At 43.3% G+C, this 23331-nt stretch overlaps 1 protein-coding gene across 1 annotated transcript in view; it reads right to left on the reverse strand.

Moving 5' to 3' along the window:
* Positions 1-23331, reverse strand: part of NOX4 (NADPH oxidase 4) — a 159250-nt gene that overhangs the window by 66362 nt on the left and 69557 nt on the right. The window contains exons 9-12 of the mRNA XM_084841607.1: positions 19800-20022; positions 16444-16611; positions 14709-14771; positions 63-123 (exon numbers count right to left, since the gene is read on the reverse strand). Coding sequence (XP_084697733.1) covers positions 63-123; positions 14709-14771; positions 16444-16611; positions 19800-20022 — 515 coding nt within the window. The remainder of the gene's footprint in view (positions 1-62; positions 124-14708; positions 14772-16443; positions 16612-19799; positions 20023-23331) is intronic.

Genomic DNA, 23331 nt, shown 5'->3' on the forward strand with positions numbered 1-23331 from the left:
TTTTCCAGTCACACAAAGTGAGCATAATTTTTTCACATACAATGAGCATGATTTTCACATACCTGTCCAGTCTCCTACAACTTTAATGTGGACTCCAAATGTTGCTTTGGTAGTCGTTGGGCACTGAAAAGCATGTTAAGAAGCAGTTGTGAACAAATAATCATCAGACAAGAGTATGTGAAGTCAACAGATGGAAATAGGATTGCTTTATTTAATATTTAGTTGTTTGTGTCCCACCTTTCCACAAAAGATGGCATCAAGGGGCTCAATCCAATGTTGGTTACTTAGAGTAGACCCATTGAAATAAATGTGACTAAAGTTAGAATAACATTGGATAGAACCCAGTGCTTCCCCAAATGACAGACCATAGTAATGATAGCAATGATTCATAGAACCATAGAATAGCATGGTTGGAAGGGGCCTATAAGACCATCGAGTCCAAGATTCTTCTTCCTTCAGCTCAGCCTTCCCCAACCTGGTCCCTTCAGGTGATAAACTACACCCCCTATCATTCCCAGCAAGCACAGCTATGCTTACTAAGTGCGTGTTTTCTTTTGAACTCATGCTTTTCTTACATGCATATGTATATGCATTGAATGGATTAATCAACGAATTGACACAAATATTGACTAAGGGCGCAATCCTATGCATGTTTAGACAGAAAAAAGTCCTGGCTGGGGAATGCTGGGAGTTGTAGGTCTTTTTTTCTGTCTAAACATGCATAGGACTGCACCCTAAGTTGACTAAGAATGCTTTCATGTGAATAATGCTTCGTGTTTATATACTGCATTCCAAAACTTCAAAGCATTTTACATCCATGACCTCAGTAATGTTTTCAACAGCCCTGCAAGGTAGTCCAGTATAATAACCCCCCCGACACAGAGGTAGGGCTTGGGAAGTGACTAAGAGTGAAAAACAGTAGCTTGCTTAAAACTACCAAATAACCCATTTCCAAAGTCTTTCTTTCTGTTAAGAAAACTACTGGTTTGCAAGCACAACAGTAGGACAATGGGACCACAATCTCCAGAAACAACTGGGTTTATAAAGCTTTCCCCAACACTTGATGCTGCCTCTAGCGCTGTCTCCTTCACAAGGTTCGCATGGCCCTCATGCTGTTTTCTTCTGAAGTCGGTGGAAAATGAACAGCCTGGCAAAACCTCTTTGCCTCATCCCCATGGATGCTCCAATGACATTATTTTAACCAATTACCCATAAAAATAAAGAATGATTTTTTCCCCCTTCAGATAGTAGGAAGTATATTTCAGCTCTGTGTACAGATCCTAAGGGCTCTTTTGAGGGTTCTGAGAAGCCTTATTCTTTACTAAATCTTGTGAAACAAACGCCTCAACTAGGAATGAGACACGGAGAGTCGAAACAAATCATTTCCATGGTTTGATTAATGCAGTGCACTTTGCGCGCACACCGTATTTTCTCAACTCATATGTATCCCAGATCGATGAATTCTTGTATCAATGGAGGGCAGCTCACAACAGACTTGTGCCCCACAAAGATGAACACTGCTCACCAGCTATGTATTGAGGAGGCTCAACAGACCTCCTGGTTGGGCCTACAAAAACATGGAGGTTCTGAAAAGCCTTGAAGGCTGCAGTACATGGAGGTGCATTCAGCTTGGAGGGTCACAAGATGTCCAGCTAACACCATTACATTTTGGTGACAATGGATAACTCCAAGACTAGGGTGACACTTATGGAAGGTGGGGAAGACCCCCTCACCTTCTACGTTTCAGGCTTCTTGTGATTACTCCTTTACAAGCACCAGTAACCCTTATCAGACATTTATCAGTCAAACTGTGGTTTGTTCTAAACTGTAACATTTGACGCAGTTCAGACATCAGAACAATGTTTTGTTGGGCTGAGGACAAGCAGGCACTTTAGGCTCATGCTTTTCCTCTCCTCTCCCTCCTCTTTCATGCACAAGGGGAGGAAGTTGAAAGTTTTCAGTTGTGGCTCTGAACAAACCATGGTACCCATTACATCCTAAAATAGGAAGCTGTAGTTCTAACACTGGAGCCATGGTCTGATCCTAGTTTGTTAGAACAAACTGTATTTAGAACAAATCACAGTCACCTGAATTTGGATGCAAGAGGAAACCATGGTTTATTCAAAGCTGTGACTGGAAGCTTTAAAGTTTCTCCCCATGTGCATGAAAAAGGATGGATGGGAAGGGGAGAGCAAGAGGTTTGCACCTCATGACCAAAACCATGGTTTGTTGTGATGTCTGAACTGGGACAAATGTCCCAGTTTAGGACAAGCCACAGTTTCCCATTACATCCGAAAACAGGAATCTGTGTTTCTAACACTGCTAGAGCTGTAACCATGGTTTGATCCTGATTTTTTTCAACTGTGTTTAGAACCCACCAGTTTCCTCTGTTCGGATGTATGAGGAGACTATGTTGTTGTTGTTTCTATACTGTGATTGGAAGCATTAAACTTTCTCCCCTTATGCAGGAAGGAGGGAAGGGGAGAGAGGCTTGTACCTGTTCATCCTCATAGTGTAATGTATCCATGAATGTGAAAGCATGGAACAGGCTGTGTGGACAATGACACGATTGTGCCTGCTAGCTCACCCCCTGACCTCCAAACCTTCATCCAAAGCTCTGAACAAAGCCCACCACATATAACTTGTACATGCATAGGCTCTCTCTGGGGAATCAGAGATCCTAGATTCATGCAGGGAAGCAGCTTTCAGCTGACAGATCCTACCAAGCTTTTATACCAGGCACATCCCTGTTTATGGACAGCTAGATTACCAGATCTTCATGGAAATTATTAAGATCCACACAAGCCAAAAGATCTAAAAAAAACAAAAAACAAACCAGTGCCACAATCATTTCACACATTACACAGAGGGTTTGTCACACAGTACTTCTTCACACAGCGCATAGTTAAACTATGGAATTCGCGACCACAGGATGTAGTGATGGCCACCAATTTGGATGGCTTTAAAAGGGGGTTGGACAAATTCCTGGAGGAGAAGGCTATCAATGGCTACTAGTCTTGATGGCTATGTGCTACCTCCAGTACCAGAGGCAGTGAGCCTATGTACACCAGTTGCTGGGGAACATGGGTGGGAGGGCGCTGTTGTGCTCATGTGCTGCTTATGGGTTCCCAGTCAACAGCTGGTTGGCCACTGTGTGAACAGAATGCTGGACTAGATGGACCCTGGGTCTCATCCAGCATGGCTCTTCTTATGTTCTTATATTAGTAAGACTGTCAACTGACCAGGAAAAAAATGACTGCAGTCTGCTCTTGTGGCTTTAACAGCAGTTCGATGTGTATAAATCAGCTGATTTAGATCAGAGAGGGAGAGGGAGATTGTCCACAGAATCAGGAAGAAAGACAAAGGATGAGGGCAAACCCAGCCTTATTAAATATTAAAAACAAAACAGCCAATCAAAAGATGAGCTAGTCTTAGGTCTGACTCACGGGAAGTGAATTGTTTTTTAAACTGGGTCATCCACTTTTTAGCTAATGAATCAGACAAAATCTAAAAGGCAGATGTCTGAAAAGGGACCCTCTCTGTTGTTGTTTCCTATTCTCTGTTTTATTTCATTTTGAAAAACCATTGGTTTCAAATAGGACGGCTGCACAAGATGATAATTCAAGATGTTTTCATTCAAAGTTGTGTGTGTGATCATCTATGTGTGTGTCCATCTGTGTGTGTGAGTTGCTCTTTTCTTTGTCTGATTGAAATGATTTTGGGCTGAGTCTGAAAGGTCGCCTGATGCTTCACTAAGGGCTGGCTCATAAAGGAGCTTAGGAACTTGCCCCCACATGTCCCCAGCTGCCTGTCTTACATAAGAACATAAGAAGAGCCACGCTAGATCAGACCAAGAGTCCATCTGGTCCAGCGTTCTGTTCACTCAGTGGCCAACCGTTGACCAGGAACCCACAAGAAGGACACAAGTGCAACTGTGTGCTGTGTGAAGAAGTCCTTCCTTTTCTCTGTCCTGAATCTCCCTCCAATCAGCTTCATGGGATGACGTTGGGTTCTAGCATTTTGAGAGAGGGAGAAATATGTCTCCCTACCCACATTCTCTGCACCCTGCATAATTTTGTAGACCCTGATCATGTCCCTGCTTATCCTCCTTTTTTTCCCAAGGTAAAGAAGCCCAGCTGTTGTAACTTTCCCTCATCGGGGAGATGCTTCAGCCCCTTGATCATTTTAGTTGCCCTTTTCTGCACTTTTTCCAGCTCTACAATATCTTTTTTTTTAGGTATGGTGACCAGTTCTTGGTTCTGACAGCTGCTCCAGGCACCCCCAGAAGACCCCAATTCCTGCCATCTCAGAAACACCAACACCTGCCACTGCCACCACTTCATCACTATCTGGGTGATACCAGGTATTCCCTGATATGCTGAGCACAATTCAAAGTGCTGGCTTTAACCTTCAAAGTTGTAAATAGTCTAGGGCCTGGATATCAAGGACTACCTTCTCCCACATGAGCCTGCTCGAGCTTTAGGATCTCTGTCAGAGGCTCTCTTCAGCCCTTCTCATCCTTCAGAGGTGAAGTATATGGTAATAGAGATAGGGCCTTTTTGGTGGTGGCACCTAGAGATGTCAGAGGAATTCATTTGCGGGGTAGAGCTCAATGAGCTTTCATCGGCTCGAACCCCAGACTTGTTTCCATTTTCCGCTAACTGGCCTAGCTCAGTCTGCTGTGAGTGGGGCCAGTTAGCAGATTTCCCATTTTTAAAAAAAAAAAAAAAAATGTGTGAATTGTATCCGTATTTTGCATAGATTTGTGTAATTTGCACAAATCTCTTTTTACGCAAATTGTGGCCTGACCGCCCCCCCCCCCCAAGCTGCAAAAAGTTCAAAAGCTGCAAATGCAAGCCGAACCAGGTGGGCAATGGAAATCCATCGAGCCCCCAAAGGGCCAAACATCCCTGGTAGCACCTCTCTCCCCAGGGAGGCTCACCTAGTATCAGGTATGTATTTTTTTCTCACCAAGAGAAGCCTTTTTTCATTTGTGCAGGCGTTTTAGCTCTTTCAGACCTTTTAGCATTCATCTGTTTTAACGTTGGTATTTTGTTTGTTTCCTGTAATTTGTTATAATGTTTTGGGTGGCTTTATTGTATATTGTATTTTAAGAGAACAATATTTTCTCCATGACGCTCTGGGAGCCTTGTCAACTGAAGAGAGGGGTAACGAGTTTTCAAAATAAATTAAAAAACAAACAACACCAAGCATCCCAGCTGCGGAAGCTGCGGAAGTTGCTGTGGCTGAGATCCACAGGCTCCTGGATCTCATGTTAACATGAATCCTGGAAATAAATTACTCCCACAAGGGAGGAAAGTAGTCAAAACTAATATGTAAAGCAGCCCAAAGTCTGCAGCACAACAGCAAGATGCTTCACCGTGATTGCCAATGTCTCTTATTTTAAAGCCCTGTGCTGTATTTCAAAATGTTTCTAATTACATTTTTGAAAATGTATTTTATCTTACAAGATGTAGCAACAGCATCAAACCAAAAAGCCATCACACCAAAACGTCCCTTTTTGTGCCATCCCATGACACAATAAACTCTGCCCCTTTGAATGCAATAGATGCGACCAATCTCACACAGGCAAGTGCTTGCTTCTTTTACAAGTAGCCCTACAGCCGAACGACGTACAATGACAAGAAAGAAAAGGGGAGGCAGGAAGGAAAGAAGCCCCACTATTTAATGCCCACTGAAGCATGCCATAAATAAGGACTAGACATCTTTACCTTGACCAGGTCAATCCCTTTGATTACACAAGATTTACTCTGTGATGACAGAAGTTGCATTAACCCTCCTTCCACTATTGTAGCAGCAGGCAAAGGAGGGGCGGTTTACAGATTTCCATTTATTGCTTTATTATATTATTTATAAACTGCTTCACATCAAGAGATATAAAAGAGAGTGGTGCAGAAGAAATTAAACTACAAAAAATTACCCCCCACCCACCCAAGCAGAAACATCAATACAACAGTGGCTAGAACTTAGCCATCAGTCAGGAAATGGTTGCCTGAAAGGAAAAGTCTTCAAAAAATGCTGGAAACAAAGTAATGTAGGTGCGTGCCTGATGTCAGCTGGAAGGGCATTCCATAGGGTGGAAGCCACCACATTAAAGGCCCTACTCCTAGTGGTTTCTAAGGGTGCAATCCTATTCTTCTTTAGACAGAAAAAAGTCCTTCAACCTCCAGTCTCTCTCCAGCCAGCCATGCTGTCCTCAAGAATCCTGGCCCCAAGTTGTTGAGGGCTTCAGAGAATAGTCCCCAAACCTTAAAGCTGAGCCAGTAGCCAGGTGTCCTAATAGAACTCTCAGGAACGATACCTCTTCAGTTGTGCAACAGCTCAAACTGCAAGCGAATTGCCAATATGGTATTCGCAAACGAAAACCTACAGAAGCAATCAGAGTCATATGCACCCTGTAACTGGATAAAAAATCTACCACTATATATTTTTTTAAGAAAGAATGAGGCTGTATTGGACACCAGTTAAACTATATAGCAAAGGGATTGAGTAGGTAAGGAAATAATACAAACTTGAAACCTCAGTTTAACAATAAGGAACTCAAGCTGTATTGAAACATCACAACCTTTGTAAATAAATTTTTATTTTTGTCTGGTTCTTTCAAACGATGCCGATCTCAGTCTCATTCTTTAACAACAAAGGGTTAAATGAAATTACAGAAAAAATAAGCTAAGTACTATAAATCTACACCCATACACATAATGGAATGGAAGGTTCTCTCTCCATAAAGAGAAGGGTGGTGGCAGCATCAAAATAAAAGTATATAAGAGGGTGAAGTGGATGCACCTTCCACTCACACTCACTCACACTCACTCACACTCACTCTAGGATAGTACCTCAAGGAGGGAGGCAGAGTTTGTACCTGGTGGTGTGTAAATATTAAAGAGGAGTGGTGGTGATAAAATAATCACACAGTGGGAAGGGAGATATGTCACAACCACATAGATCAGGAATGGGCAACTTCCAGGAGCCAATTCCCCCCGCACCCCAGGAACACACCAGGGGCTGCATCCTGCCTCCTGCTGGCAAACCACCCAATTTGGTGCTGAAATTTGGCACTGTGGTAGCAAGAAAGCGCATATTTTTCCCTTTTGTGGCTGCACTGCCAAATCTCTGTGGCAACCCGCAGCGTGTTTTCCCTAGTGCTGTGCCCAAAATTTCTCCCAAGTTTTTTCAATTTGATAGAAAAGAAATTGCTTTCGAAAAGAAATTCAAAGGAGAAGAAATTTCGGAGAAATTCTTATGGGTTGGATTTAGGGTTCTTGTCCTTACTTTACTTATGAGGTGGCCATGGAGCTTAATTTACTAACAGGGTGGACATGGAGTGTACAGAGATTCACTACACAATAATCTCTGTGGCAGCTTTTAGCCTCCTCAGCTTCCTGCACTTCAGTCAAAGCTATCATGAGGAAGACGTCATGATACAATTCCTCCCATGGGGCTTTTTCAGTTCAGGAAGTGCAGGTGGCCTGGGAGGCTGCAGAGCAATGGAAAGATGTGGAACAGAGAGAGAAAACACACCCAGCACCCTCGGCCACCTTGCAGTGATAGGTTAAACTCAAAAACCAAAAGAAATTCAAAATTCTGCCTCAGAAAAGTGGAACCCTCAACATAGTTGGTGCCATTGCCACTTGTGGGAGCCATGCAAGAAACAAAAAACACCTAGGAAAAGAAGAGCCTGTGCTACAACCCCTGCCAACAGTGAGCCCTATCTGTGCGAAATGGTTGGAGAATTTCTCCTCCCCTAGGAGAAGTTCAGTGAAAGTGTCCTCCCAATTTCTCTGCCTGCGAATAGGCTGAAGAATTTTGAGAGGCCATTTGAGCACAGCTCTAGTTTTCCTTTAATTATTAAGGAAAATCAGCCTTTTTTTTCAGCAGCTGCACTGTCAGATTTCTGCAGCAAATTCAGCATGGTGGGAAGTTGGGGTGCAAAAAAGGCTGCCGGGAACACATGTCTCCCGTGGGCTGCATATTGCTCATCCCTGCCATAGATAAACCATTCAGACCAGCTTGAATAAAGGGATGGACAGACCTGATAATCATGTTCTTGCAGAGTTTGTTGGATTTTCAGGATTAAGCTCATTCTGTTCCATTTCTGCATAAGTTTGTGACCATTTTTGTGTGTGTGTCTGCATTGAAATGCATGCCTTTTGTGCACAATTTTCTAAATGTATGCAATTTTTTGTGCACATTTTTCTAAACTACGCATTTTTCTCAGTACTTTTCATTGACATACAGCAGTTTTGTGCACACTTTTCCCAAATGCATGCATTTGGTGTAGAATTCTCAATAATATGCACATTTTCAAGCACATACTCCCCACCGCCTCCACCATCGCCAAGGAGCTGCGTCGCCAAGCTGGGGAAAATGCAGGTTTCAGCATGCAACTCTGTCGCAGCTCACATATTGGCTCAGGAAGTGTGGATTTACTAAATTCACAGTCAGAACTCAGCAGAATGAATTTCTCAGCCATCACTACTGTTATTGTATCAATAAAAGAAACAAAACATGGAAATCCAAAGGCTGAAATGTAAAATACTTAGAAAGCCTTAATAGACGGAATTGGAATATGCGCTCCTCTGTGGAGTGGGTAAAAACAGGTCGACTCAACAGAAAATGGAAGGTTTTATCCCTCCTCTTTCAGACTGCATAATTTGTATCAATAAGCGTAAAAAAAGACATCACAATGACAGAAATGTCAAAGATAAATGAGAAATAACGGAACATGCAGTAGCCAGCTGCACTGTCTTATCCAATATAGAATATCTTGCCAGACACAATGAAGTTGCCAGAAAAATAAGGATAATAATAATCATTCACTGCCAGTTGGATATGCGGTACCAACTAGTCAGGGTTAGAACTGCCTTCTTTCTCTAAATATAGTCCTGCTGCAGTTCTTGAGAATCATGGCCAGGATCTAAGGGGGTTGCAAGCAGGATTTTTTGGGAACTTCTTCCCACTGCATCTTCTCATGGTCCAGTGAAAAGCTGCCCTTGGAGGATGTGATGCTTCCCAGGGGAGGGGAAATGCCAACTCTCCCATGCTCACAGCTATTAAAGGGCAGGGAACGTAGTCACAGAGAAAGAGAGTCTCAGGATGACAGATTTGGCCTCCCCAGAAGAGGGGGAACTCCTTGAAAAGAGTCTGGCTGTAAGGGGGTGCACTATCTAGCAACAGCTCTTTGTGTACTCAGTGTGGCAAATAGATGAAATGGATGAAAATTTGTTTCACTTTAGTTTGGATCAGAATTTGCTAAAATTTGCAAAGCTCAGCACATTCAGAACAAAAAGAACTGAGATTGTTAAAAAAAAATGGAATGTGGAAGAAGCTAAAACTGACAGGTTTGTCCATTTGTTTCGTGCTTTGCTCTTAAAAGTCTGGGTTTGAATCCCTGTGTATTCAGCCAGGTACTGAGTGAGGGTTGCCACCTCTTTTTTTCAGACAGGCTCCTTATCTTTAAGAGCTATAGAGCAGGCATATCATGGTTCTCTCCATGCTGGGGATAGCTGTACCTATGGAATTAGGCTAGTGCAGATGGGTGAGAATTTCATTTTGATAAGAATTGACGAAAAATCGCAATGTTCTTCATATTCAGGAGAGAAGGAACTTGAGATTTAAAAAATCTGAATGCAGGAGGAAGCAAACCTGATAGGTTCTCCCATCCACAGAGAAGCCTCCATCAGCAGATTGGGATTGCATGGAGATGAATATCTGCTACTGTAAATGAGGTAATACAACATCTCTATAAATACTAGGGATGGGGGAGAAATTCATTCAGTTGACATTTTTATGCAGCCTTACCAGTTCATACTACATGAACCCATCTATACAAACCATCACACAGTCGGATACCACATTTTTCTGAAGTTTGTGATCAAAGTTTGCACGAGAGAGAGAGACTGAGACTAAGTGTGGTGGTCCCCACTTTACCAGGGAAGCTCACTGGGTAACTTTGGGCCATTTACAGACTCAGCACAACCTACCTCACAGGGTTGTTGTTGTGAGGACAAAATGGAGAGGAGGATTATGTATGCCGCCTTGGGCTCCTTGGAGGAAAAAAGGCGGGATATAAATGCAATGAATGAATGAATGAATGAGGCATATAGTACAGAAAAGTGCACACTACAACGCATGCCTTACAGAGAAGTGGGAATAAGAATATTTTATTTTAGAACAAATTGCCTGCAGAAAAAGCATATAATTTGAAAGATGTATACAAAATGCATGCATTTTGAGAAATGCACATGAAAATACATACACATTTCCACACAGAGGCATTTTTTTTTAAATCACAAGCTGATGTGGAAATGGGATGGAACAAATTTGACTATGGAAAAATAAGAAAATGGCTGAACTTGAGATCATAGAATCATAGGGTTGGAAGGGTCCTACAAGACCATTGAGTCCAACCCCCTGCTCAGTGCAGGAAGCCTGGTTCCCAGGCAGTCTCCCATCAAGTACTAACCAAGGCTGACCCTGCTTAGCTTCTGAGACCAGACGAGATCAGGCACATCCATATCTCATTGGACCATTACACAAACACACACCCAGAGCTATATCTAAATCTATATTAGGAATGGACGGATGACATTAGCAATAGCAAGGGGCCATGGAGAGGAGCACAGGACCAAGATTTTATGAAGGGGACAGAAATAACTTAAGATTTCACTTGAGTTCTAATTATAATCATAGCCATGGGACATGTTGCTGAATGTTTATGACCTCATTGATTAGGATTCATACGTTTTTCTGCTGCACTTATTCTGTTGCTTTTCTGACACTACTGGATTGGGTTGACTTCATTGCATCATTCAGATGACCTAAGTAATACGGGACTGCACAAGGCATGGCTTGCCCTGCACATACTGGCTGTACTGAAAAGACTTCATCAGAACAGCTAGCAAAGGGACATCTATCTCTAAGCAAGATCTATCTAACACAACTAGCTTCAAGTATGGGAAGTTTTGCCCTGGACTGACCAGAAAGGGTCCAGGCCTCGCTTCCATCTGAAGACTGGAGGATCCCAGCCATCGCTTTTTATTGTGGATGTTAATTGAGCAGAGTACCATCGCTGTTGAACCATTATCCCCTGTTTATAATTTGCAATGGATTTATTGGCCCAGTTTGCTCAATCACAGGGTCGTTAACAAGCGATGGTGGGTTAAGTACCCCCATATGTGCCACCTTGTTTACCTAATTACCCTCACTGGGCGTGTGGGGCTGTCGTGACATCTGAACCCAACAAGGGTTAACAAACCACCCAGAACCCATGGCCTGTCTTAGGGTAGTGGGGTGGTTTGTTAACCACCCCAAGAAGCCACTATCGCTGGGTTTGGCCAACACAAGAAGCCACGGCAAGGGCCTAAATCAGCAACCTGGCACCCATGGGTGCCCAAACTCACCGTGGCTTAAATAAAGCATGGTCGGCTGAAGTGACTGTGCAAACCAGGCCACTGTATAATAAAACCTAGCTGTACCTTTTGTAGTCCAGATTCCTGTTCTCAACTACACACTCTGTTAAACCCTTAAGCCCATGTCATCGCTTACTGGATCCAAACTAGATGGGTGGGGCAGCCGTGCAAGGAAAGATGGGATATAAGAGTACTAACGACATAAGAAGAGCTGTGCTGGATCAGACCAAAGGTTTGTCTAGTCCAGCATCCTGTTTCCCACAGTGGCCACCCAGATGCCTCCAGGAAGCCCCCCAGCAGGGGTTGAAGTCAACAGCCCTCTCCTGCTCTTGTTCCCCAGTGACTGGCATTCAGACCCATTCACATGTCAAATGAGGGTGGGGTGTGTGAAGGATTGCTGGGCCTGGACCCAACAACCCTGCAAGGTTGGACAGGCCAAACCTGGCCACAAATCCCCACAATAACCTAGTAGCCTTCCACCCTGGCCAATAGGCACTGAGATTAGCACCGCAGATTCACATACCAACTAAAAGCTGGGAAAAGTTTATTAAGGGAAGGAACAATGGGGAAGGGAAGGGGAGAGGTAGTAGGTTGTACAGGAAACTACAAGCAAGTTTACAAGTACAAGAAATATTCAAGAATGCTTAGAGCCTTTATATGCACCGCCAAGAACAAACAATAAAGCTAGGTAGTCTATCCTATGCATACCCAAGTATGGGCCTTCCAGGATAGCCTCCAGGCTGCCAAAGTGAGGGCCAAACTAGAGGAGATGCCATCCACTCAATGAGCAACTGCATAAAGAGCACTTTAACAGTAAGAGCCAATGTAGTGTAGTGGTGAGAGTGACGGACTGGGAGCCGGGAGATCCGGGTTCTAGTCCCCACTTGGCCAAGGAAGCTCACTGGGAGACTTTGGGCCAGTCTCAGCCCAACCTACCTCACAGGGTTGTTGTTGTGAGGATAAAATGGAGAGGATAATGTAATGATTAATGGATAATGTAAGCCGCCTTGGGTTCCTTGCAAGAGGAAAAAAGGTGGGATATAAATGTAATAAATAAATAAATAAATAGTGGCAGAGGTGAGGGCCCTGATCTGGGTGGGGACCCTGGTGGGGAGACAGGGGGAATTTTGCCCTTTGCCCCTGCAGCAGTCCTGATCCAGATAAGCCACACGCCCGCAACATACCTGCTATTTGCATTGGAGAAAAAGCTCCAATCCTCATGAATGGCCATTTTTCTTCCAATGCCAAAAGCAGGCGAGGCCCCCAAACCGGATTGGGACTGCAATGGGGGGCAAAGGGTTGAAGCCCCCTACCTCCCCAAATCAGAGGCCCCCGTGGCTATTTGCTTTTAAAGAGCCATTCATGCAGTTCCCCAGGGAATTGTATAAACTGCCTTATACCAAGTCAGACCATTGTCTGACTCTGTATAAGGGGCAAGTTGTGGCCCTCCAATTGGGGCAAGTTGTGGCCCTCCAGATCCTTTGGCCTATAGCTCCCATTAGTCCTAGCCAGTTTTGTAGGCCAAAACATCTGGAAGGTCACAAGTTGCCCACCCCTGGTCTACACGGACTGCTAGCAGTTCACTAGTTTTTAGACTTTCCTAGCCCTACTTGGAGATGCTGGGGGTTGAACCTGAGACCTTCTGCATGGAAAGCATGGGCTATGGTGCTGAGCCCCTTGTCATTAAAAACCAAAAGAAAGAAAAAGAAAGAAATACAGTGCAAATACAGCAAAAGAATGCCAAAAGTTAGCAACAGCCTTTATGCTGAAGCCATTGCTACTTAGTCAGCACAAGTAGGTCAGACAAGAGCAGGAGAGAGGGGGAAATGACAGTATTAAGATATTGTCTACATCCTCTGTAAGCCCAGCCCCAAGTCTGACATTACTCTGAACAGGGACAAAGGGGGAAAAGCACATACATACTTTTCTAGGCATACTAGCAGCCCCAGACAGAACAATGGCCTTGAATAGAGAGGGGAGGGCAGGGCACAAAGGGCTTTCAATATTTATACAAGTAGTTTATAACATAAAGATGGTGGGGGGGGGGAGTATCTCCATCATGTCCTGCTTAACCAACTTCTGGAGACAGAATTTTTACTTTTTGGAAACAGTGCTATTTTCTAGCCCTCCTGGGTGAGCTGGCCTTGGATGAGGGCTAGAAAGGAATATGCAACCAAGTGAATGCCTGAACTGAAATGTCTGGGCTTATTCTGAATATACATGTACATGGGGGGGGGGGGGAGATCACTCTGGTATAATGTATTGTGGTTGAGCTTAGGGATGCTGGAGAAATTCAAGACGGATTAAAATGAGCTCTGATTTCTAAGGATCTGACCTGCGGAATCTTCTGCGGAGTGCCCCCCTCAGGCCGTACGGAGTCTGTGATGGTGGTGGGATCGAGAGAAGGGCATCCCACAAAGGTCTTAAACAGGCTCATATGCGAGAAATGGTCTTTCAGGTAGCCTGGCCCCAAGCTGTGTAGGGCTTCATCAGTCATAACCAGCACTTTGAACTGTTGCTCAGAAAAAGGCCGGTAGCCAGTGAAGATGTTGTAACAAGGGAACATAGAGCTCTTTACAGTAGTCCAAATGGAACGTAAGTAAGACATGCATCGCTGTGGCCAGATCAGACATCTCTAGGAAGGGCACAGTCAGTGCAGTAGCCTCAGCTGTGCAGATGAACTCCTGGGCATCTAAATCCAGGACTGAATCCAGGAGTACACCTACACTATGAACCTGAGTCTTCAAGGAGCATACAAAGGATCCAGCGCAGGTTGAATTCCTATGCCCTGATCTGCCTTTTACTAACCAGGAACACCTCTGTCTTGTCTGGATTAAGCTTCAATTTGTTAGCTCTCATCCAGTCCACTACTAACATCAGAGACTCATTAAGACAGCTTCCTTAGATTTAGATGGAAAAGAGAGATAGAGTCAGGTGTTATTAGTATATTTGTGGCACCAAACCCCCAAACTCCAGACAACCTCTTCCAGTGGTTTCATGTATATGCTAAATAGCAGAGTGGATAATATGAGGATAATACCAACCTACCTTACAGGGCATTGGTGTAAGGATAGCACAAAATCATAACGGATGTGAAGAGCTTTGAACACACACACAAATGTGATATAAATGTATAATATCATTTTTATCCATGACTGGGTACAAAAATGAACCAATGTCCCCTGCCCACACCCAGAGGAAAATAAAGGAATGTCTACTTAGTACATCTGAACAGGAAACAAAACAAAATTATGAACAATTAAAAGGTTTCCTTACCAGCGTTAGGGTAAAAGGATGGCTTTCCACAGATGACACACTGGGACAGTGTAGAATGACATACTGAAATAGATCAGCCAGAAAAAGAAGAAAACAAGAGTTAACAAAGACATTTCTTGTAGGTGTTAGTTCTAATTTTGAACCTGTTCACATGATATATCTTCTCCCTTCCATCTGCCACCCCCAAGCTCTAGGCAAAGACTGGAAAAGTGTTTTGGGGTCAGACTACACATTATGTTATTTGCGTGACATGTAGCTGAGGATAATCCTTGATTTTACCCTAGAGTAAGTGTGTGCAGCCCCAATTTAGATGAGGACCATTGTGCACTGGAGGGGAGTACTAACCCCCCACACACACATTTTTTCCTGAAATCCCTCACCCCAGGGGAGTTTAAAAAAAACAAAGCCTCCATTGACAACAACAGAGGTGTTTTTCTTTTTATATTGCCCCCGACCCCTGCAAGGGATGGAAAATTCCAGGGAAAAGTGTTGGAAAGGATGCTTAATCCTACCCTCCCAATCTGTGGTGATCCCAATCCAAAACAATTATTTTGTGAGTATGGCAGCCACCATTTCCTCCCCAAAATGCCCCTTGGAATGGAGTACTGTGAAACTAAAAGGCAGCTGGCAACATAATGGAACCTCCAGAACTATGGTAAGTTTACACACATATATGCACCAAAGAACACCTCCCCTTCAAACAATGGAAGGCAGTTTTCATCCCCTCTTTTATGGGCATAAACCCTGAAATTCAGAATGAAATCTCTGTTGGGAATTACTGGCCTAGATCAAACTGGACTACACACAGAGCTATGTGTTCATGGAGCAGACCAGCAATTACCAGTTGCTGGGACATGAGAGTGGGAGAGAGCTATTGCCTTCTTGCTCCACTTTTGGTCCTCCCAGCAGCAACCAGTTGGCACTATGGGAAACAACAGGACTTCTTATGTTCTTAAATGTGGCCTGGTTTGGGGCCTTTGCTTCTATACACTCTCTGCCCTCCGGGAACACCAGCTTTGACTGTGTCTCACTCTGGATTTCTATTCCTTGTCCTGTCCATCTGTGTCACGATCCTTCGTCCTCCCCCTTTTCAATCAACACACTCCAGGATACCAGGCTTCAGGTTCACTACTTTATTAGTTAACGACCAGGTTCCTTACAAATGCAAATTCTACGAAACTCTCAGGCTACAAAGGAAACAGCTACTCTACACAATTACGAATACTAATAGAGGAGCCGAAGTGGAAGTTAGAGAGGTTGCCAGCAGTTTGAACAAGAACTTCTTGGCCAGACTAGCTTAGGAGGGATGCCCCTCCATTACAGTGGCTCCCTCCTACATAGGCTATCCCGCATAGCCAACCTGGAGGAGCGTCTGAGCTCCGCCTCTAACTTTTCCCGCTTTGCTCTGTGACGGACCCTAGCATCCCTCAAGTCACACCCCTCACTCTTCTCCTCCCCCAAGACCTGGGTTCTCATGGAGGAGGAAAGGGGGGGCTTCAGGCTGAGCCACCTGTGCACCAAGGTCTTGGGAAGAAGGCTTTGCCATATCTGAGCTCACTAAGGCGGGACCCCCCTCCCCCATTCTGGCTGTTCCCATTCTGAATCTGAGCTGCTACATATCTCCGCAAGATTCATTCTTGACAATCTGCTTCCTTCCTTCTTCTCTCAGTATCATCCAATTGTTAACCCACCTGTCCAGGTATCACTTTGGAACATCATCCAATTGTTAACTCACCTGCCCAGGTCTCGCTTTGAAGTCTTCCTTCTTCATCCGTACCTCAAGGACATCACAGGGATGGCTGATCACCGCAGTGATGGTGACGGGTTTGTTGCTGCTACAGATATAGCGGTAGAGCCTCTCCGCACAATATAAGCACAGTGGTCCAGAGATCCAAAGCCAAGTCTGAAGGAGTGTGTGTGGGGGGGAATGATAAGAAAATTCTTACTGCTATAAGCCTATCACCAATGAATTGGCTGGTAAGTTCAAATCAGTATGTGAAGCCCAGATACACTAGAAAAACACCCAACTCCTCCCCCACTCCCCTTTAAGATTGCTACTGCAGTCACAGCAGAAATATCAGAGTGGCAGAATTTATCTTCACAGAGACAATGCATCCTGCCAGGGGCTGGGCTCCATATCTCTTTCCCCCCAGGTTTTATTTATTCATTTAATTACAATGAAACCAATACAGAGGCAATCAATTCCAAAAGAAGCAGAAGCAGAATTGGCATCCTCTTCTAATTATGTCAAAACAACATTCTATCCAATCTCATACAACCACAATTATTATTCCAGTAAGAATAACATTATTCTATTTATCTGCAGTATTAATTGCCCATACATTTCCAACCCTTCTATGTACACACTCTATAGACTTCTCCATTTCTGCTGTGTCCAAACCCTTAATCAGCCATTTGTGGATTGAAAGAGACCAGCAATCTAGCCTGTAACACTGTAGCAGCAATTAACAACTTCATAATCAACCACTTCTGTATATAAGCAAAATCATAATGAATACCATTAAACAATACCAAGAGAGGGGGTAAACCCAAATTTCTACCCACAGCCTTAGAGATAATAGTCAAGATTTGCTACCAGTGATTCTGAGCTCCATATCTAGCCATCCTCCTCTGTCCCTGGGGACTTTCCATGCGATTGAGAGACCTGATTTTCCAGCATTCTCAATTGCGTGGAGAGCGCCCTCCATGAACAGAGGCGGCTCTCTTCTTCAGATAGTCACCTGCCACAAGTAGAGGGTGACCAATGCAACAAGGCAGAGGCATGGGGCTGGAGCACTCCCTCCCCTCACATGTTGATTTTAACCCCTTTTTGGATTCCTGAATAGGGCACCTAGGGCTCTCTCTGAATAGGGCTCTCCCTGAATAGGGCTTCTGTCTCTTGAACAATGCCCCAGCACTCCTGTTCCATCCCTTGCACCATACAGCCATTCTTGTATGCTATGTTTAAGTCTCTCTTCAGAAGCTCCTCTCTCTTTAGCCCTTCTTACCTAAGTTCCCCATCTGCCCTTATCTTATTTAGGGCGCAATCCTATGCACGTTTAGACCGGAAAATACTGGCTGGGACATGCTGGGAGTAGTAGGACTTTTTCTGTCTAAACAGACATAAGATTGCACCCGTATACATTTAGATGCCAAGTTAAGACCTTCCACTTTAAGCGGGCATTTAACTTTGATCATGGTCTGAAGGCATGTGAAGCAGCCGCCTTGCTGAAGCTAAGCAGGTCTGGGTCTGGTGAGTGCTTTGAGGGGAAACCCCCTGGGAACCACATATAGCCACCTTGAGTTCCACAATGGAAGAAAGGTGGGATATAAGTGTAATAATAAATAAATCATCTGTTGCTTTATTAATTTTATTGTTAGCCCCTTCGTATTTTTAATGTTTACTTTTGTATTATTTTGATTGTTGTATTATTTTTATTTATTTATTTGGGGTTATTTTGTTGTTGCTGTTGTTGGTTTTATGACTGTAAACTGCCCTGAGGGCATTTGCCAGTTGGGCAGTATAAAAATCGAATAAATAAACAAATGAGGGCACATTTTTTTCTATCTAAACATGCATAGGATTGCACCTTAAATAAATACAAATTATTTATTATATTTCTACACCACCCAAAAGCCAAAGCTCTCAGGACAGTTCACAAAAATTAAAGCCCTGAAATACAACATGATAAAATGTAATATAAAACCTTTAAAAGTTTAAAGCAGAATAAAACCAAAATAAAAGAACTAGCAGCAGGGAAAGATCTAAAAACAAAACTACACACATTATAAAAAACAAAACTGAAGAACGAAAAAGCCTGAGTAAATATAAAGGTCTTCACCTGGCAACAAAAAGACTGCAATGTAGGTGCCTGGTGAGCCTTATTCTCAAGCCTTCGTCCACCTTCCTTCAATTTTCTTTTTTTCAGAGTCGATTCACACACAAATGTTTTAGGTATTATTATTATTATTATTATTATTATTAACTGGAGGGTGTTTTTTTTAAGTATGTACCTAAAAATATGACAGATTCGATCCAGACCTAGTCATTGGTTTCAATGGGTCTACTCTAAGTATGACTAATTCTGGATCTAAGCAGATGAATTCATGAGACAAATACACGTTTGAAGACACCTGTCTCAAACAGATAACACTCATCAGAGAGCAGCGCCCTGTGAAGTGTGCACTCGATTGCAAACCCAAGCTTGCAACCAGATTATGTGTGAAAAGTCTGTGACTTCCACCACCTACTCTGCACTAGGGCTGTCAGATGATTAAAGAATCCTCAGTTGTATCAACTGTATGAATTGCGGCCGGTTGATCAGATCAGATATAAAACCTGCATACATTTGTATATGGGTAAAGGCAAGCATTCTGAAGTAAGAAGCAAGCTCCCTTAATTTTCAGATTTTACTTACTTATTTCACTGATAGCCCATGTTTCTTCCAAGGAACTCAAGATGGAGTACATTATCTCCACTGCCCCGTTTTTATCCTCACAACAACCCTGCCAGGTAGGTTAGGCTGAGAGAGACTGGCCCAAGGTCACTCGGTAAGTTTCGCAGCTGAGTGGGGATTTGAACATGGAGCTTCCTGGTCCTACTCTGACACTCTAAACACTATGCCACACTCACATAGCAACAGGTATCATGTTAGAAAAAGCATCCCTTATCTGCTGCCCAATTAACTGAGGGCACCTTTTAGACAATTAAAACTTGTTTTCATAGATTGATCCAACCAATTACCTAGTCAAACATCGCAATCCTATTCTGCATTCTTCATTCAGCCATATTACCTCTGGGTTTCCAGCCCCTTCTCCCCACTGTTCTTACCTTCTGAGATTTCCTTCCAGACCTCAGCCTGAACCACAAATATACTCCTGTGTAAAGATGACATCCCAACCTAAATGACAACTTTTTATTGCCTCAACTTTTATTCCCTCATAGAAGCTTCTCCGCAAACATTTTAAAAACTTTGTTCCCTGTGAAGTTGGAATGTTTACAAATGTTCTGTGCGTTCACACCAGCAAAGTCAATGGCTGTCAGAGGCTTCACCACCCAGACCACAATAAAACTTAGATGTTCATACAAACCTCAGGGAAATGGGCTTGGAATTTTGGTTCCTCTGCACAAACAAAGCTGTTTTTGAGAAGAAGTTCCAGCTTGCCCAACCCTCCTGGGAAAGGCTGCAGGGCATTTTCAGGGAGCGACTTTTCAAAACCATCTGAAAACCGGCTGTTCTCTTGAATTGTCTCATTCGGGTTAAAACACCCAGGGGGGTGCTCCTTTAAATTAGTTTGATATTTTAGAATTCCTCTACAGAAATACAAACAATAAAAAAGAAAGAAAAACATCATTTTTTAAAAAGGCTTGCACTTTCTGCATTTGAAGAAAATTTTGATGAGCAATAAACAACTGGACAAAATTAATCACCATAAACTCGGTTTATGGTGATTAAAAATGCACCTGTGCCTACCGGATCTCCATGGCACTCCCTTCCCGTGATCCCCTATGGTACTGTCCCCCAAACTGTGCTTGTTTGGACCAAGCTAAATATTACTTTTTAGACATACCTAGCAGCTACATCTTCCTTTCTCAAAAATAATTAAATGGGACCTTAAGTGTAGGGAGGAGGGGGGACTTTACCCCTTTGCCTCCCGCTGTGGTCCTGATCCAGATTGGGGGGGGGGGAATGCCTGTAATTTTCATTGCCAAGCAGTGATCTATTAAAACAAACAGATCACTTTGGGGACAATGAAAATTACAGGTGTGTGCGGGGGGAGGAGATCATCCGGATTTGGACTACGGCAGGAGGCAAAGGGTTAAAGAAAGCCTCCCTGTGCTAGGATCTTGATATGGATTGTCCCCCACAAACTCACTTACTTTAGAGAAAGAAAGAAAGAAAGAAAGAAAGAAAGAAAGAAAGAAAGAAAGAAACTCCTAGCTACCTCTTCTTCAAAGTAACGTGTAGTTTTTTTGTAGTCTTTAATTATTTATTTTAAACATTCGTTATTCCCACTTTTGAACCCTAACATCTACAAGGTGGCTCACAAAATAAAATAATTAAGAACAATCACACACAAACGAACACACTAGGACTGTGTATGACACACACACTGTCCCGCTTCTACTGGACTTTCGGCGCCAGGTGAAGACCTTTCTATTTTCCCAGGCATTTTAGCATTTTAGCTTTCTAAATTTTTATCTTTGCTGTTTTAAATCTGTATTTTAAACTCTTGCACTGCTGCTAGGTTTTATTGTGGTTGTATTGTTATATTGTGGTTTTAATGTTCTATATATTTTAAATTGTTTTATTGTGTGTTGTTTGGTTTTAATTTTTGTGAACCGCCCAGAGAGCTTTGGTTATTGGGCGGTATAGAAATGAAATGAAATAAATAAATAAAATAAATAAATCCAGTTCATCCTGAACTTAGAGGGTTTTTTTTTAAAGTTTGCATAAACTTTTGTACGCATTTTTCTGCACATTTCTCCTAAAACATGCACTTTTGTTTGCAATTTTGCCTTATACATTGCTTTTGCAAGCATTTTTTCTAATAGCATACATTTTTGAACATTATTTTCACTGACATACAGATTTTTATGTGCACTTTCCCCAAGCATTTTGTATGAATTCTTTAATTATTATTATTGGACAACTCCAGTACAAAATTTGGAAAAGTGTGAATTTCGAAGGACAATTACGTCTTGGGTTACCTTTTGGTTCAAAGGTGTGCATTTCTCCCCCATTCCTACTACGTCACCAGGACGCATCATTCCCACCTCCAGTCTTACCAGATAGTTAAAGCAACTGGCAGCTTACTGCACAGCACAGCAATTTGCCTTTGTTTCAGGGGGAGGGACCAGCCAGCCACCTTGCCAAATACTAAGCACTGTGCACCTGAACCTTCTCCCACCCAAACATCTGCCCTCCTTCTGATATTCAGAATGATGTTTTGCTGCCACCATACCTATCCCCCCTAGAAACCTCCAAACATTCAGTTGGCCTGGATTTTCAAATCTGCCACCACACACACACACGCACACACACACACACAAATACCACTAAGTAAGAGTCAGCATCAATACAACAAAGTTAATGTCTAACACCGCTAAACCCCCAGGGGAGGGAAGCAAAAGTATAAGTGGGAACTACATGAAAATAGTTTTGGCTAAGGAGATATGAGACATTTTGTTTCTGAAAAGGATTGACCCAGTTCACACTGTCCAGACCGAGGATGGACTTGGACGCAATCTGAAGTTGAAAACTGTACATTTTTGAGTTTGCAATGTGATTTATGGACTGAAACAATTGTGTTTGACAGCATGAGTACATGTGAAAAAATGTACATGACAAAATCTGTACTTTTGAAAAATGCATACCAACATGCTTTAATTGATGGTAGAAGAATGTGCACATTTCAAAGATGTGCAGAATTGATGTGTACATTGGGGAAAACATACAGGAAAATACACAGGGAGTTTCATGTGAAAAGAAAAAAAGAAAGAGGAGCTAGCAATCCAATATGGACTCGAGATGGAATTTGGAAACTTTGACAAGCTCAAGTTTTGCTGATTTGCACATCTCTGGTTTTGGCGCCTGGAGAATAGTTTCAGGGAGGTAGTTCCACAACTAGGGCATCCACACAGTGAAGAACAGAAGGAGAACCATACTGGATCAGACCAAGGGTCAATCTAGTCCAGCATTCTGTTCACACAGTGGCCAACCAGCTTCCTGTGGGAAGCCCACAAGAAGGACATGAGTGCAACAGCACCCTCCTGCCCATGCTCCCCAGCAACTGGGATATAGAGGCAAACTGCCTCCACTACTGGAGGTAACATATAGCTATCATGACCACTAGCCACTGAAGGCCTTATCCCTGGTAGCAATGCATCTTAACTCTGAAGGCAGGGGTACCCAAGCAGGGTCCTTCTAGATGATCTAGGCTATCGGGCAGGTGCATGTGGAATCCATTTATGATGGATCCATTCCTTCATCCTACCCAGGATTGCAAAAACACCTGAGTAACCACAGCACAGTCCATCCCAAATGAGCAACCAAGGTTGGTTTTATGCAATATTGGTGGCCAGCCGGGATGGGCTGAAAGAGAGGGTCAAGAATGAGTGAAGTGAAAAAGGTCCATCTTCCATTGAGGGGCTTCACCTCTTTTGCCAAAATCATTCTTATGCCTTTGACAGCTACACACAAGACAGAAACACAACAGGTGAGACCTTTCTTAGCAGCCCACCTTGGCTTAACAAAAGAATGCATTGGCTAATATACTGGATCAGCCTTCCCCAACTTGGCCCCCTCCAGATATTTTGGACTCCAGATATTTTGGACCCAGGATTCCTGACTATCAGCCATGCTATCTGGGACTGATGGGATCTGAAGTCCAAAACATCTGGAGGGCACCAGGTTGGGGAAGGCAGTACTGGATGCAGAAACATCTGCAGGTCGCCATTTCCTAAAGAGCTCACACCTTTTCACCTCCCCCTCCAAAAACACAGGAGATGAAAGTATACCTCCACTGTGCTACATCCAAAACAGCCCTGAAGCTCAGCCTCTCTCCCCTATCTACCCCCTTCTGTGGGAGAAGACAGCCCCAGATGGATGAAAAGCCCATC

Source organism: Heloderma suspectum, chromosome 3, assembly GCF_057233095.1.
Source record: "Heloderma suspectum isolate Gila_16-S chromosome 3, 16-S_ref, whole genome shotgun sequence".
NCBI classification, from domain to species: Eukaryota; Metazoa; Chordata; class Lepidosauria; order Squamata; family Helodermatidae; genus Heloderma; species Heloderma suspectum.